Consider the following 15,477-nt stretch of genomic DNA (forward strand, 5'->3'; position numbering starts at 1 on the left):
ACCCTGGACTTCAGGAGAGCAAACTTTGGCCTCTTCAGGGACCTACTTGGAGGAATCCCATGGGTTAGGGCCCTAGAAGGAAGGGGGGTCCAAGAGAGCTGGTTAATATTCAAACATCACTTCCTCCAGGCTCAAGAGCGGTGCATCCCTATGAGTAGGAAGCCAAGCAAAGGAGGCAGGAGACCTGCATGGATGAGCAAGGAGCTCCTGGCAAAACTCAACCAGAAGAAGGAAGTCTACAGAAAGTGGAAAGGGGGACAGGCCACTTGGGAGGAATATAGGAACATTACGTTGTCAGAGTATGCAGGGATGCGACGAGGAAGACTAAGGCCCATTTGGAATTAAATCTGGCAAGAGATGTCAAAGACAACAAGAAGGGCTTCTTCAAATACATCAGTAGCAAGAGGAAGACTAGGGAAAATGTGGGCCCTTTGCTGAATGGGTACCCTGGTGATGAAGGATGCAGAGAAGGCAGAGTTACTGAATGCCTTCTTTGCTTCAGTCTTTTCTACTCAGGCCAGCCCTCAGGAATCCCAGACCCTAGAGGCAAGAGAGAAAGTCTGGAGAAAGGAAGACTTTCCCTTGGTCGAGGAGGAGTGGGTTAGAGATCATTTAAGCAAACTTGACACCCACAAATCCATGGGCCCTGATGGGATGCACCCACGAGTGCTGAGGGAGCTGGCAGACGTTATTACTAAGCCACTCTCCATCATCTTTGAAAGGTCATGGAGGACAGGAGGTGTCTGAGGACTGGAAGAAAGCCAATGTCACCCCAGTCTTCAAAAAGGGCAAGAAGGAGCACACAGGGAACTACAGGCCAGTCAGCCTCACCTCCATCCCTGGAAAGGTGATGGAGCAGCTCATCCTGGAGGCCATCTCCAAGCAYGTGGAGGAAAAGAAGGTGATCAGGAGTAGTCAGCATGGCTTCAGCAAGGGGAAATCATGCCTAACCAACCTGATAGCCTTCTCTGATGGAATGACTGGCTGGGTAGATGAGGGGAGAGCAGTGGATGTTGTCTACCTTGACTTCAGCAAGGCTTTTGACACTGTCTCCCATAACATCCTCACAGACAAGCTCAGGAAGTGTGGTTTAGATGAGTGGACAGTGAGGTGGATTGAGAACTGGCTGAATGGCAGAGCTCAGAGAGTTGTGATCAGCGGTGCAGAGTCTAGTTGGAGGCCTGTAGCTAGCAGTGTCCCCCAGGGGTCAGTCCTGGGTCCAGTCTTGTTCAACTTCTTCATCAGTGACCTGGAACAAGGGACAGAGTGCACCCTCAGCAAGTTTGCTGACGATACAAAACTGGGAAGAGTGGCCAATACACCAGAGGGCTGTGCTGCCTTTCAGAGGGACCTGGACAGGCTGGAGAAATGGACAGAGAGGAACCTCAGGAAGTTCAAGGAAGGCAAGTGCACCTAGGGAGGAATAACCTCAGGCACCAGGACAGGTTGGGGGCTGACCTGCAGCTCTGCAGAGAAGGACCTGGGAGTGCTGGTGGACACCAAGTTAAGCATGAGGCAGCAATGTGCCCTTGTGGCCAAGAAGGCCAATGGTATCCTGGGCTGCATCAGRAAGAGTGTTGCCAGCAGGTCGAGGGAGGTGATCCTCCCCCTCTACTCAGCCCTGCTGAGGCCACATCTGGAGTACTGCGTCCAGTTCTGGGCTCCCCAGTACAAGAGGGATGTGGCACTACTGGAGCAAGTCCAGCGAAGGGCTACAAAGATGATTAGGGGACTGGAGCATCTCTCCTATGAGGAAAGGCTGAGAGAGCTGGGCCTGTTCAGCCTGGAGAAGAGAAGACTGAGAGGAGATCTTATTAACATGTACAAGTATCTGAAGGGAGGGTGTCGAGAGGATGGAGCCAGACTCTTTTCAGTGGTGCCCAGCGACAGGATGCGAGACAACGGGCACAAACTGAAACACAGGAAGTTCCATCTGAACATGAGAAAAAGCTTCTTCACTGTGAGGGTGAAAGAGCACTGGAACAGGTTGCCCAGAGAGGTTGTGGAGTCTCCTTCTCTGGAGATATTCAAAACCCGCCTGGACGTGATCCTGTACAATGTGCTCTAGGTGACCCTGCTTGAGCAGGGGGGTTGGACTAGATGATCTCCAGAGGTCCCTTCCAACCTCAACCATTCTGTGGTCTGTAATGACATACTGGAGACTACTTCATGCTCCATCCTGAGAGTCAGTAGTCCCAGTTCTACTTTTCTGTACAGCTAATTATTACTTATCAAACAAATCATAAAAATTCTTTCCCAGTATCGTTTTCATCACCTTTCAAGAGAAAATGAAGAAGTCCCATCTGATTAATACAGTCCAATACAGATTAAACCACAAATAATCCTGAACAGAACATGCCAATACCCAAATAGGCCACTAAAAACATTGTCAGAAATATACACACTATACAGAAATTCCTTATTTTTCCTGTCTATAGTTAATAGTCGCTTATGTATAGTATGTAAGAAATAAGAAAGCTTAGTTGGGAGCATATATGCTAGCCTGTGTTGCTAATAAACCAAATATATCTTTTGTAGTTTAGCTATAGTCAATAAAGTATATTTTAACACAGGCATGCTGCAATTATCAACCATTCTGTCTCTCAGGTATCAAAGCTGCAAAACTACACACGTGGAATTTTAGCAAACAATTTAGTTACACGCTTACAACAGACAAAAGGCCCACATCCAAACCTAATGAAGTCAGACTTTGGATTAGGCTTCCATTTTGAAAGACCTATGATGTTTATTTAGCTTAAATTTTTGAACTGTTGCTTCACCTGCAAGTATTCCCTTGTCAATATTACACAGATTTAAATGCAACTAAAACATTACTAATTCAGGTATTTATAAAGTCATAGAAGACAGCTGTGTTCTCAGTCATCTGGTGAGAATAACTATAGCATTTACATTATAATTAGACTTTTTAATGGGTAACTGAAAAGTTTCTCATTAACTGAAGACTTACATTTTACAGATCCTTCTTGTGTTCTGTTTTCTCTTGGTGTGTGAGGGTAGGGCCAGACAATCACATACAGGATCATAGCTACTATGAACTTTACGGTGGGGAAATAAATATACTGGCCTTCATAAAATATGAACATGGACACATTTTGCAGTAATTAATGACAAAACAAGTATTGGAGGGTACATTTAAGTAAAGAAAAAATCAAGTATATTCTTACCATTATGAATAGACAGTTACCAAGATCTGGAACAACATCAGTATGAACTGAGAAACTCAATTTGACACTGCTCTCCGTACATTAAGGAGAAAGGAAAGTCACATGTACTTATCTCAATTTTACTACTTTTTTTGATAAAGAGTAGAAACCCTTGGTTAGAATATGCATAATTTCTTCACTCCTCCAAGTCAAAAAGCAGATTCACTTTTTGATATATGAGTTATTCCCATATATTAGGAAAAGAATTAACTGCTGGAATCCAAGAAAAGAAGAGACCAGCAAGGGGGGCAGTCTTCAAATATTAAAAGACTGTCCAAAGAAAAGGAAGAGAACAATCTGTTCTCCATGTTCATGACAGGGATGACAAATAGTAATCAGTTTCAGTTGTGCTGAGAATTATTTGGGGTAGACATCAGGAAAAGCTTCCCAGTAAAAATAATGAAGCACTGGAAAAGATTGCCTGCACAGGTTACAAAATCTGTGTCTGTGAAGTTTTTTGTTTTTTTTTAAACAAGTTAAAAAAAAAAAAAGGATGTGTTAGGAATGACATGACTGTTGATTCTGCCTTAGGGCAACAAAATGGACTAGATGATCTCTTAATTTCCCCAGTAGCCCTGCTTTTCTATGACTGAAAAATATCCCCTGTAACCACTTATTCTGAGTGAAATAGATCAGCAAAGGCATTATACCTGTAGCCCTGCTTAATTTTTTCTCAAAGGTTAGTGTAAAAATATTGCACTTCAGACAAGTTCATTTTGTTCCCAAAATGAAATTAAGTCAAAGATGATGAGTTTTTTCCTCTGGAACATAAATTTCCACATACAGGATTTGCCAAATGTAGGCAAAGGTTGTCTGCAGCCATTGCATTTTTGTTCCAGAGGCAAAAGGTCCCAAGTGTACTGCAAAAAATCAAATCCCCATAAAATGCTGAGATTATCACCAGTTCCATTGCATAACCAGTATCTGTTTTCATATAAAAAAATAAAGTGTTTGAATTAAATGCTATTGCACCAGCAACTGTTTTTTTCTTTTTAAATATCCCCATTCAAGTCAAACATTAAATTATTTTTATGAAGCAAAATAAGGTCTTTTTTAAAAGGATCAAGTAGATACGGTATATGCGCCATAGAGAAAACAGCCTAAAGGAATGACAAACATCAGATCAGAGATGATAGAAAGCAATCATTAGGTTGTTCCTTTTCCAAGACTGAAAAAAGAAATAAATTCCAAAAAGGTTGCGTAGACTACAGTATACATGAAAAACATCTCTTCTCAATGAATTCAAGGTGTTGAAGCAGGAGTCACTTTCAAGCTGTCAAGTGCGGCATGAATTCTGAAGTGTAACCTGGACTCCATAGAGTATTCTTTATAGTTGTTTCTGCAAATAATAAAGTTAATTTATCAGTTAGAAAGCTCAAAGGGAAACATTTTTGACTTGATTTGTTTCAGTCTTCTGCATTCATTGAAGTACCAAAGTTAGCTGCCTTCAGTTCTTCCATAGGAAACAAGGTTGATACCATCAGCAGACAATTTAACTCATCTGTGTATCTAAAACTATCTCCACAGACTGAGTAGAGAGGTCTCTAGTAGCACTAATACTGTGGCCAGAACTATATTAGTGCTAACAATTACACGTATAGTAAAAATGAATCCCGGGTTTAACAACCATTTCCCTCATTTATTTTGATCCTTTCAAGAGCCCTCACAACTGCAAAAATAAGTCTGCTGTGAAAAGACAAACTAGAAAAGGCTACAGAAAAGAAAGGCTGTTAGCTGAAAATGTATGTTCAACTTCAAAACATGTAACTTAACCAATGTAATAAAATATCACACTATGTAATCCCCCAAATTATATATATATATATAAACATAATTATAATTCACATTTATAACACCGTACTGCACAATTAGTATACTTTTCTATGCACCCAAGGAGCAAACTATATCCCCTACTCCCATGAACAAACCAAGTGAATATGCTGCACTATGGAAAATGTTGCTCTCTGGCCCTCTTTTGCCACAGGGTGTAAATGAAAAAGAGAGGAAATCAGGACTGTACTATGCTTAACCTGTTCCCCCTATCACCTTTTTTGCAGCAGATGCACACCAGCTACCTGGGAAACAAGTAGTATTGATCCTTTTTCTGGACTCTCCAACTCCATTCTGTGCATGTAGTAGAGCCGAGCCCCCTCCTATCATACCTAGGATCCCAACAGCTCCAAAGGTTAAATGMAAAAAGGAGACATTCCCCCTTCACACTATACTGTCTTGTCTGATACTGTCCATAATGTGAGTTAAGAACAGAAATGAAATATCAGAAAATTAAAATTCAACTATATTGGACAGCTTTTCTAGGTCAAGAACACAGATTCATAGTTATTTCTATTTTCTCAAGGTACTGTCAGAAAGAAAATAAAAGACACTTCCCCGTTGCTAAAGTTACTCAGTTATTTTTAATCTACAGACATAGACAAACACAAAATCCACTTACTTTGCAGTTTCTATGAATCTTATTGCTTTTCCTCTCTCATCCTGTTGTTTGTACAGAAGACCCAACTCATACAGTGTGAATGGCACCAAATAATTGTCATATTTTATCTGCTTCTCACTAGAAACCCAGAAAAATACAGAAGTGGTTAATTACAACCTTTTCTTGAATGATCTCTTAACTTTTAAATGCAACCACCACCCTCAGTAATAGCCCATGGCCAGAGAAAACATTCTGGAACTTCTTTACCACTTGCCCCAGAGAATATCAATCATACCTGTAAAGAGTAGGCATGAAATACTATCAATATGATCTTCTAGAACCATGAAATTATTCATTCCTATTTACTATTTGTATCGTGGTGTGTTGTCAAAGCTACTGAGAACCTACTCCCCTACTCTGTGATGAACAGTTCAAAAGTAGGACAAGAAGAGTTTAAAAACAGAATGTTCACTAGGTTAGGAAGTCTAATACAAATACTTCTCCCTCCTTCCCTGTCACAGAACTGAGATCCCCCCCTTGGCTTGACTGAACAGGTCAGCAGAGAAGTAACAGAATTCAGCTTTTCTTCACTAGAAGAAATTCTTAGAATCACAGAATAGTTGAGGCCAGTCGGCACCTCTGGAAAATTTGCTCCATCACCTTCCCAGGGACTGAGGTGAGGCTGACTAGCATGTAGTTCCCCGATCCTCTTCTTGCCCTTCTAGAAGATAGGAGTGCCATTTGTTCTCTTCCAGCCTCCCCCAAAGTCATGACTTTTCAAAGATAATTGAGTGTGGTCTTGCAGTGATATTGACAAGCTCCCTCAGCACTCGTGGATGCATCCCCTCAGGTCCTATGGACTTGTGTATGTCCACTTCCTATGGACATATGCCCAGTTCAGATGTTCCCCTAGCCTGATGCTCCTCCTGCAGGGACTTAGGATTCCTGAAAGCTGGTTGCACCAATAAAGACTGACACAAAGAAGTCATTGAATACGGTGGCCTCTTCCATGTCCTTTGTCACCAGCTCCTCTGCCCCATTCAGCAGCAGGCTCACATTTTCCCTAGTCTTCCTTTTGCTGCTGATGAAAAAAAGCCTTTTTTGTTGCTCTTCACATCCCTCATCAGATTCAACTCTAGATGGGCTTTGGCTTTCCTAACGACATCCCTGCCTGTTTGGACAGTGTCTCTATACTCCTAGATCACCTGTCCCTCCTTTCACCTCCTGAATCTTCCTTTTTATCTTTGAGTTTAGTTGAGAGCATTGTGTTCATCCATATAGGCCTCCTACCACCTTTGCTTGACTTTCTGCTCACTGGGATGAACCATATCTTGAGCTTGGAGGAGGTGATCCTCAAATTCCAACCAGCTCTTCTGAATCCCTATTCTCTCCAAAGCCGTATCCCATAGGCCCTTGTTAGATTTTAACACTTTGATTTTTATTAGGATAAAATAAAATATCAACTAATTTGGCAGAATGAAGAAGTTCCCAGCTAGCACTGGAAAATGTGTCAAAATTTTGAGAGCAAAGAGGAACCTCATCCACCAAGGCAAGTCTTGATGCAGAGAAAGCATGTCTTAAAGCAGCAAGACTTCTCATATGATAAACTGTCATAGTATACTGCAGCAGCCCAAGAGAAGCAGAGAGTAAATATCTGAAAAATGGATATTCAATTCACCAAAAAGAAAGAGATCCTTTTAAAGAAATATTGTTTGAAGGTTTTTGAAATGCCTCAGCCCTAAGTTCTCCCATGTGTCAAATACCTTTGGAATTTTTTTTTCTTTCTTTCTTTCTTTTTTTTTTTTTTTTAAGAAGCAGCATTCTTTTAATTTGCAATCAATGAAAACCCACTATACCATAACTTACAAAGTATCTCACTAAACTCACTTGCGATCTTAGACATGGCAAAATAAGGCCAGATGGCAAGAAAAACATAACAGGTATTACAATTAATATAAATTCTCCTAAAATAAGGTAATTTGCTCAATTAATTAGAACAACTGTATGAACTTTGTCAAGATTGTTCTCACAGCCTACTTACTCTAAAAATTCTAGTAAGTTCACAGTTATAATCATGCCTGTTATATAAAAATGTTATTACAGTAGATATGAATCTGACATCTTAAGTGTTTAATAAATCAATAACATAGAAAACTCAAATTTTCAACTGAAACTGGTAACAATTTTATAATTCTCATCTACATAGCAAAGTGCTAACTGCTGTAGCTCTAAATGTTAATAAATAAATAAATCTAGGTGAACTATCTTTACTTAATACTAATAGTTCTGCAAATACAAAAATACCAGTTCCAAGTATATTTAGGTAAGTGTTACTTGTCACAGTTTGGTATTTTGGTCTAAATCATATCATATCATCGTCATAATTTAAAAATTTCCATACGAAAATACCAGTAAAGCTTTGTGGCCCCTCAACTACTTAGAGGGATTTTAATACCAGCTTCTAGAAAGCATGGATTTTTTCTGTCAAAATTTTATTCCTCAAAATTCTTATTTTGAGCATTCTGTGAGTGCTTCTGCAGGAACATCAAAAGCCTCACCCCAAGTTACAGAACAGAAAGGTAAAAAGATTATTTCTATAGCTTTTACCTTTGAATTACTTGATTGAAACACAGTTCAGCTTGCATGAGTCTTCCTAAGTGCTTCAGACAGAGGCCTTTCAGTAACTGCAACATGCACACATCATCCATATAATATTCACTGTGATCTAAGAGTAAAAGCAAAATACACCGTACAATTTAAAGACACCTTAATGAAAAGGAAAACGAGAGATTTTCAGTAGGGAATATTCAGGCTCAGGGGTCAAAATTTTACAGTTTAAAACATATATAACCCACAGGCAAAATTTTAAATACAAAAGAAGATATTTGCACAACATCACTCTTTCTCTTTATAGATGCAGGCCAATTATTAAGAAGAAATATAAACACTCAGTCCCATCTTTTATACCAGGAAGTCAGTGCAAAGTAGGCATAACCTTGCATCACGTACCTGTAACACTTAAAACAGTAGGCAAAGCCTAAAGACAAAACCTCCTTCACACTACATTCTCTTAAAAGCATCCACTGTTCCAAAGTACTAGCAGACCTCCAGTAGCACCAGCAGTGTTAAGAGCATGAGAATACACAGGGATTCTGTCATGTAAAACTTTTAGAAAGCATTGTACAGCAGTAAAAATGCAAGAAACTGTGTTTTTTAGTATTCCCATCATCTCTATCAATTAAGAAGCTTCACTAGCAGTGGTATAATGTTAGGAAAAATTAAGAAAGATGTATGTCCAATAGAATTAAAAGCATCAGTTGAAGGGGATTTTGTTAAGTGGTCCAGAAATATAACAAGTGCGGTCCTTTCTTGTTGCCTTGGTTTATAACATTTGCTGGCTGCCATAAAGGAAAGAAAACACATATGGAAAGACAGATGGCTGCACATACATTAACAATTCAGGAAGCAAAACATCCTCCCATCAGATCATCTTGTTTACAACTAATTACCAGTCCTCTAAGGTCACGTTCATTTTTTCAAATAGTCTGCCAAAATTCCTACATAAACAGTTCCAAAACAAGCAAGATTAAAGCATCTTAGGATTCAGTGAAGTACTTCGCCACTAAATTCAGGCTGATTTCTGCCTGCATGTAAACCTGGAGAAGTTTTGATAGATAGCAAGTCTCAAGCTGTGCTTTTAACGTCAGATAGAATGACAATAATGGGTAAATATTTTGCATTCCTCTAAAACACTTTGCTAGAATAAGGTAATAGATTCATGTGACTGTCTCCTATAGAACTCATTCCCTGAAATTACTGGGGGCAGGCACTGATGCCAGTAAAGACTTGCCAGTCTTTACCACCTTCTTCAAGTATTATCTCCTGGTACTTCCCACAGGAAAAAGAGCTGTTAAGCCAAAATTCTGTAACCAGGACAGCAAGTGGACAGTACAATTTAATAAAGACAACGTTTTAATAAATGTTGAAGAGCATCTTCTTGCAGTCCTCTGTACCAAAGAAAATATCATTATGAATATAATAAAACATGCAAGATCACCACAGAAATGAGATTTTTCTTAAAGTTACAAATTCCTTTTTATATTTTGGAGATAAAACAGCAACAACTATGGAAAATAACATTTCCAGAAATCCTGAGGAAAAAGTAATTTCTGAGATCTTTCATCTGTTCCTTCTACCATCTCTATTTTCAGCAAAGTCAGAGCATACAACCAGTTACAATCCTTGACAGATTCCTTGCTGTGCCTGTTCACTTGAGGCCAATGCACTATCAACAGCTCTCTTTTAAGAAGTCTCAGTCCTTAAATGACCTTTATGTATAATTAACATGTTTTTACAGCACCTAAAAAGTCCTTTAAAGCTATCTAGTACTGACAGCTGTCTCTTAAAATAATATGTATCCTTGTCACATTCTGCTAATAGCTTTAATCACCTTCTTTGGGTCTCAATTCTGCAGCAATTCCGGTAATCATAATCTTTATCTTGTCTGAGTCCATACCCTTAAAAAAATATATATCAGGCTCACAGATGCAAAGTTCACAACTGAATTACATTTCACTGCTGCTATTATTACATAGGATCTTGAAAGTGTAAACAGCAAGTACGTTTCAGGATTACATCTTATTTGTAAAATACATATTTTCATAAGAAATACACGCTGCTTTAAGAAGGAGTACTGTTTGGAAGACCAGTAAATTATTCAACACTAGCTTCTGTGAACAATAGACTTCCAAGTGCAGATTAGAACATTTTATTCTACAGCCCAAGGCCATAATTATTTAGTCTGAGCACAATGAAATTCAGATACTGATAGTACTCATTTTGCAGATACTCATTTTCACTTGTGAACATATGATTTTACAAAAATTAAGCCACCCTAGCTGAATGCTACATAAACAATTTATCTTCATATGCAATGTGACTGCAACTCAAAATAMACACTGAACTTCTCAAATTTAGTATTAAGATATGGAGCCTGTTTCCTTCAGACTTCTGGCACAGGAGAAGCCTCGAGTTGTTCATTTGGATAGTGTAATCAAGCACATTTTACCACACAGAAATTTCTCTCATTGTCTGGTGGCAGCCTTATCCTTCCTGATCTATTCACTTCAGGTATATACATAAAAAGGACCCTCACTCATGTCTGCCTACTATTCCATTGTTTAAGAATCACTCAATCTAGTGATTCCAAACAATACTATTCTAAAGCAACAAACAAGTTCTTTAACCTTCTCCTCCAGTCTCTGCCTTTGGACTGGGGAACTAGAGGTGTGGGTCCTAAAGCACCATTAAGTTACGTTTTCTACTTTGGTGGGAGTTTGTATGTTTCTTAGAGATAAATACTCTCTAAATTCTCTCCAATCATCTACCATACTTCCATTTCTATGCTAGTGTGACTTTTGCTTTACTCTGTAGGGTTTTTTTAATTTTGACACCTTGTACACTTCAGTTTAGGAATTTGACAGGAAGTTTATTTCATCCTGTTCTAACCGATTAGCACTTACAACACCAGCCTCTGCATAATACAGCACTGGATTCACAAGAACTTCTGCCAGAACCTCTTAGAAGTCCTCTGCACAGAAGTCATGGCAACATTACTTTATTTGCAGATGTCTCAAATATTGCTACATTTCGGGTTTAAAGTCACAACAACTAAGGAAAGATATTCAGATTTAAGAGGTGCAATATCAATTTTGCAGAAGTTTGGAGAAGAGCATGAAAGATTAATATGGGAACCAATTCAGTCTTGGCCTTCCAACTTACTCTCACTTAGCTTATTACACTGTCCAGACTTTACCACCATGAATATCCTGTATGTGCTTCTGTAACTTTTTATCCTTCACCTCAGTTTATTTAGAAGTCATAACCAGATGTACTTTTACTGATTATTACATTGTTTAACACTATCTGATCTATAAAACGGCTTAGGTTTGTCTATGTTTTCCATTAAGTTCCATAGATAAGACCCAATTTTTGGCAACACAAAAAGCCTAGTAAACATGATGAAAAGCTTTCTTGAGAGAAAAAAAAAATGATACAGAGGCACAGGTCAAGACAAATTACAGAATATAAGTTTGGTTCAAAATAGGGAGCAAACACCTCAAGGCAAAGACATGATTTTAAACATAAATTTACATAGGCAGATGAAATTATAACACTCCTAAGATGTGAGGCTTTAAAAAGAATCTAAGACCAACTTTGACAAGATCACTTTATATCCAAAATACAGTGTACATTCTTAATCCACCTAAGAATAGTTTAAGTTCTAAATAAAAGTATGGATGGGATACAACATTGTAAGTGAAATTGATAATCCTAACCTAAATGCTTTAAAGCTGACTACTTTCTACATTTGCCATATTACCTTCAAGGGCTGGAAGTACTATCCCAAATTAGGAAGTTATGTGAAGGTGTAAAGTTAAAAAAAAAAAAATACAGGCACTATTGCATTAGTATTATTTTGTTTAATACAGCTGATGTTACAAAAGGAAACTAATGCTGTGTCTGCCTACATTGAGACACTTGCTGAAGTTCTTCCCATGTTCAGATATCCAGTTAAGGAATATGTGGACACAGAAGGCCATAAAAGTATCACACCATCTCCATAAGACCCCCTGAGGGGATGATCAAGTGATCAGGCCTACAGGATGCCTCAATTTGACTGCAAAATGAATACAATGGTGTGAGGACAAGGAGTTAACTTAGCTTCCAAGAAAAAAAGATAACATGTATTTATTCAGATCCAGTTGTCAGGTTTGCTTTGTTTAAAAGTTAAATATTTAGGTATGAGACAATAGCAGTATGTTCTATATGATTTTGTGATTAACTTTAAGACAAGTATTAGGGTGCCTCTCTTTTCTCCTATTTATTTGGAATACAATATCATTAAAAGTGTTAAAATTTTTACTGTTGCTATTATCATTTAGTTCCTACTTTTGCTGTGTGCTTATCTCTTTTGTTTCATTTACTATCGAGGATTCTCCACTGCTTCCATTTCCTGCTTTATATTAACACCTCACCCTGTTCCTTCTCTGCAGCACTGAGCTCAGAGGACTTTTCATAGTACTTCACCGTAGCTTCTACAATTGGAACTTCAGTTTCCAACAGCTTTGGCCTCACTGGAGGTCTATACTTTAGGGAAAGTTACATTTCGGCACAATTCTAAACCTTTTTTTATTTAGTAGTAACAAATTAAAGACCCTGGAAAGTTGAAGGGGTTCTGATACACAGTCATGAATATAGTCATTATCAATGTACACAGGATAAATAAATACCATATTTCATACTTCCAAAACAATGTACTTACACCTACAGACACACTAGATAACTAGATACTTCAATAATGGGGGAAATTAATTCTTTGACAAATTGTTGATAAATGTGAAAATGTGATTAGAATCTGGGTACAGTTGAGACTGTTTCTTTCTTGGATTACTACAAAAACAATTTTGTGTAAAAAGGTAATATTTATTCATTTTAGAAGACGAACTCAAAAGAGAAGTCTGTTCAGAAGTTCAAGTGATAGACAGCAGCACCCACCTGAGAAAACTTGATTTAAGGAACAGTGAGTAAAGCTMTCCTCTTCTGCAGTACATCCATTTTATTCTTTCTTCTCTTTCTGCTTAGAACCTAAGCTCTATTAACTTATGGACGGACTCTGTAAAAAATATCTTGAATATCTATGCTTCAAAGATTTCAAGGACATATTTAAAAAGAACCACAAAATTTCATGTGGCTCCAAAATTTCCATACTTCGAATGAATAGCACGTTGGCTGAGGTGAGCCAGCATTTAACCTCATAGAACGTTAAGGTGGAGAAAAAGAAAAATGTCCCATCAGCATTTCTGACTAACTAGTTAATTCTATCTTAATTGACCACTTACTAGTTTCATTTTGTAGAGCAGTTTCTTCTTTTTCAATTGTTACCAACAAATTTTCAGTGAGGTCTGCTCTTTTGCCCACAATTGCAAAGCCATTCCAGACATACATCATTTCCTGACAAAAACAAACAAGACAAACCCATGAAATCGCACAAATACTTACCTAAAGAGTAACACTTGGAAGGCTGTTACAGAACATTGAGTACATAAAATACTGCATACAGAAATTTATATTAAAGAATATAAAAAAGTTTCAAAACCAAACACTCAAAGTAAAGAAGCTCAAGAATAAAAGCATTTGTGTGATTTAAATGACCCTCCACAACATATATAGGACATTCACATTTGTCTTAATAAACTTGCATGTAACTGACAGATTGTGTTTTTAATCATATATAGTTGTATCAGAATATCTATGCATAGGGCAGGCAAAATAACGTTGCAAGTATGTGGGCAAAATTAACTTGGGGTTCTAAGTTTTGAATATTTGACACCTTCAGGATACTCTTCTTAATAGATTCTATTGCGTATTTTCACAGATCTTAAAAAAAAAAAAAAAAACTGAACAGATTTTACCATATGTATACTGACATCCGTATTACACATCAACAAAACTGGACGTTTTTGATTCTATTTGAGACCTCTGCCAAATGAGCTAAAAATGTAGCTGAAAGTAGTTACCTTCTTTATGCTGCATATGAGATTACACACATACACACACACACCCGTGTGTGTGTGTGTGTGTGTACACATATCCATGCTATAATCTATAGGCTTTTACCTTTTACATAGAGCAACAGTGGAAGTAGATAGAACTGTTTTTTGGATGAAAATATAGTTCCAGTATACACATACACACACACTTCCAAGAGATTCCTACAAAATCTTATTAAAAACAATCAAGGCAAATCACGGCAAAAAAGCCTCCTAGATGCTTCAAAATAATCACAGGCAATATGTTTTTTAGAAGAACTAAATATTATCATATTATAGCACATTAAGTAAACAGAGTGAGTGCACATACAAAGTTAAATTCTAACCAACAAGAATCTAAGATCTTTATTCAGTGATCGCAAACACAGAAGTATCATTTAATTTACGATATCTGAATTGCAATTACACATACAAAATATTAAGTGTAAGTCACTTAGAAGCAGATACAATACACTGTTGAAATGTTTCTGCCTGAATTTGTGCTGTAGCTAAGTAGTTATTCAGAAGGAGAAAAAAATCTGGGTCTCGAAGTCTGAAATAAAGTGTTATTAACAATATTAACTATATTATTCTGGACTCATTTTGATCCTGTAGTCCTTCACAAGTTTATTGCATTAACACCAAACAGTACATGGAAAAAACTGTTATGTTAAAAAGATATTAAATTGGACAGCAAGGCTAAAAATATTTTCTCACAACTGAATAGCACTGTGCTGTACAAGCTCTAGACAACCGTATTGCTTAGGTCCTTATAAATAGTTCTTTTGAGAATACACAAAATTAAGTACAAAACCACTGAATTTTAAAATTGCTGGATGAATCTGCACTGGGTCTCTCTTTCTATATCAATGAACTCTAACATAAGAAAACCCTTCTCAAATTACATGCTTTTCATCTCCCATTGTTGCTTAATTATTTATACACAAAAATTCAAGCATAAACCTATACAAAGCGCACAAATAAACAGGCAGTGCACTGCTAGTGCTTTCTGAAATTAGAAGCATGTGAAATCAGAATAGCATGTGTAATATATCATTAATTACTGCATATATTACTTACACTCAAAAAAACACATATGCACGCACACGCCACTCAAATTTCACCTGAAAAAAATGACAATACCAAAAGAAATGAATTCTCCTTAATTTCCTGATGTGTCCGGGGAACAAGGACTGAAATCCTCCCAAAGAGCATAAACATGTATGCTAAA

The 15,477-nt window shown here is 37.6% G+C and overlaps 1 protein-coding gene across 4 annotated transcripts in view; it reads right to left on the reverse strand.

The window, feature by feature from the left end:
• Positions 1–2,065: 2,065 nt before the first annotated feature.
• Positions 2,066–15,477, reverse strand: part of TTC39B (tetratricopeptide repeat domain 39B) — a 53,121-nt gene continuing 39,709 nt past the window's right edge. For all 4 annotated transcript variants that reach the window (XM_026073522.1, XM_026073525.1, XM_026073523.1 and 1 more), the window contains 4 exons: positions 13,557–13,668; positions 8,263–8,380; positions 5,677–5,793; positions 2,066–4,563 (listed from right to left, as the gene is read on the reverse strand). In XM_026073522.1, the coding sequence (XP_025929307.1) occupies positions 4,467–4,563; positions 5,677–5,793; positions 8,263–8,380; positions 13,557–13,668 (444 nt within the window). In that variant the 3' untranslated portion in view covers positions 2,066–4,466. The remainder of the gene's footprint in view (positions 4,564–5,676; positions 5,794–8,262; positions 8,381–13,556; positions 13,669–15,477) is intronic.

Source organism: Apteryx rowi, unplaced genomic scaffold (genome assembly GCF_003343035.1).
Source record: "Apteryx rowi isolate R43461 unplaced genomic scaffold, aptRow1 scaffold_37, whole genome shotgun sequence".
In the NCBI taxonomy this organism is placed as follows: Eukaryota; Metazoa; Chordata; class Aves; order Apterygiformes; family Apterygidae; genus Apteryx; species Apteryx rowi.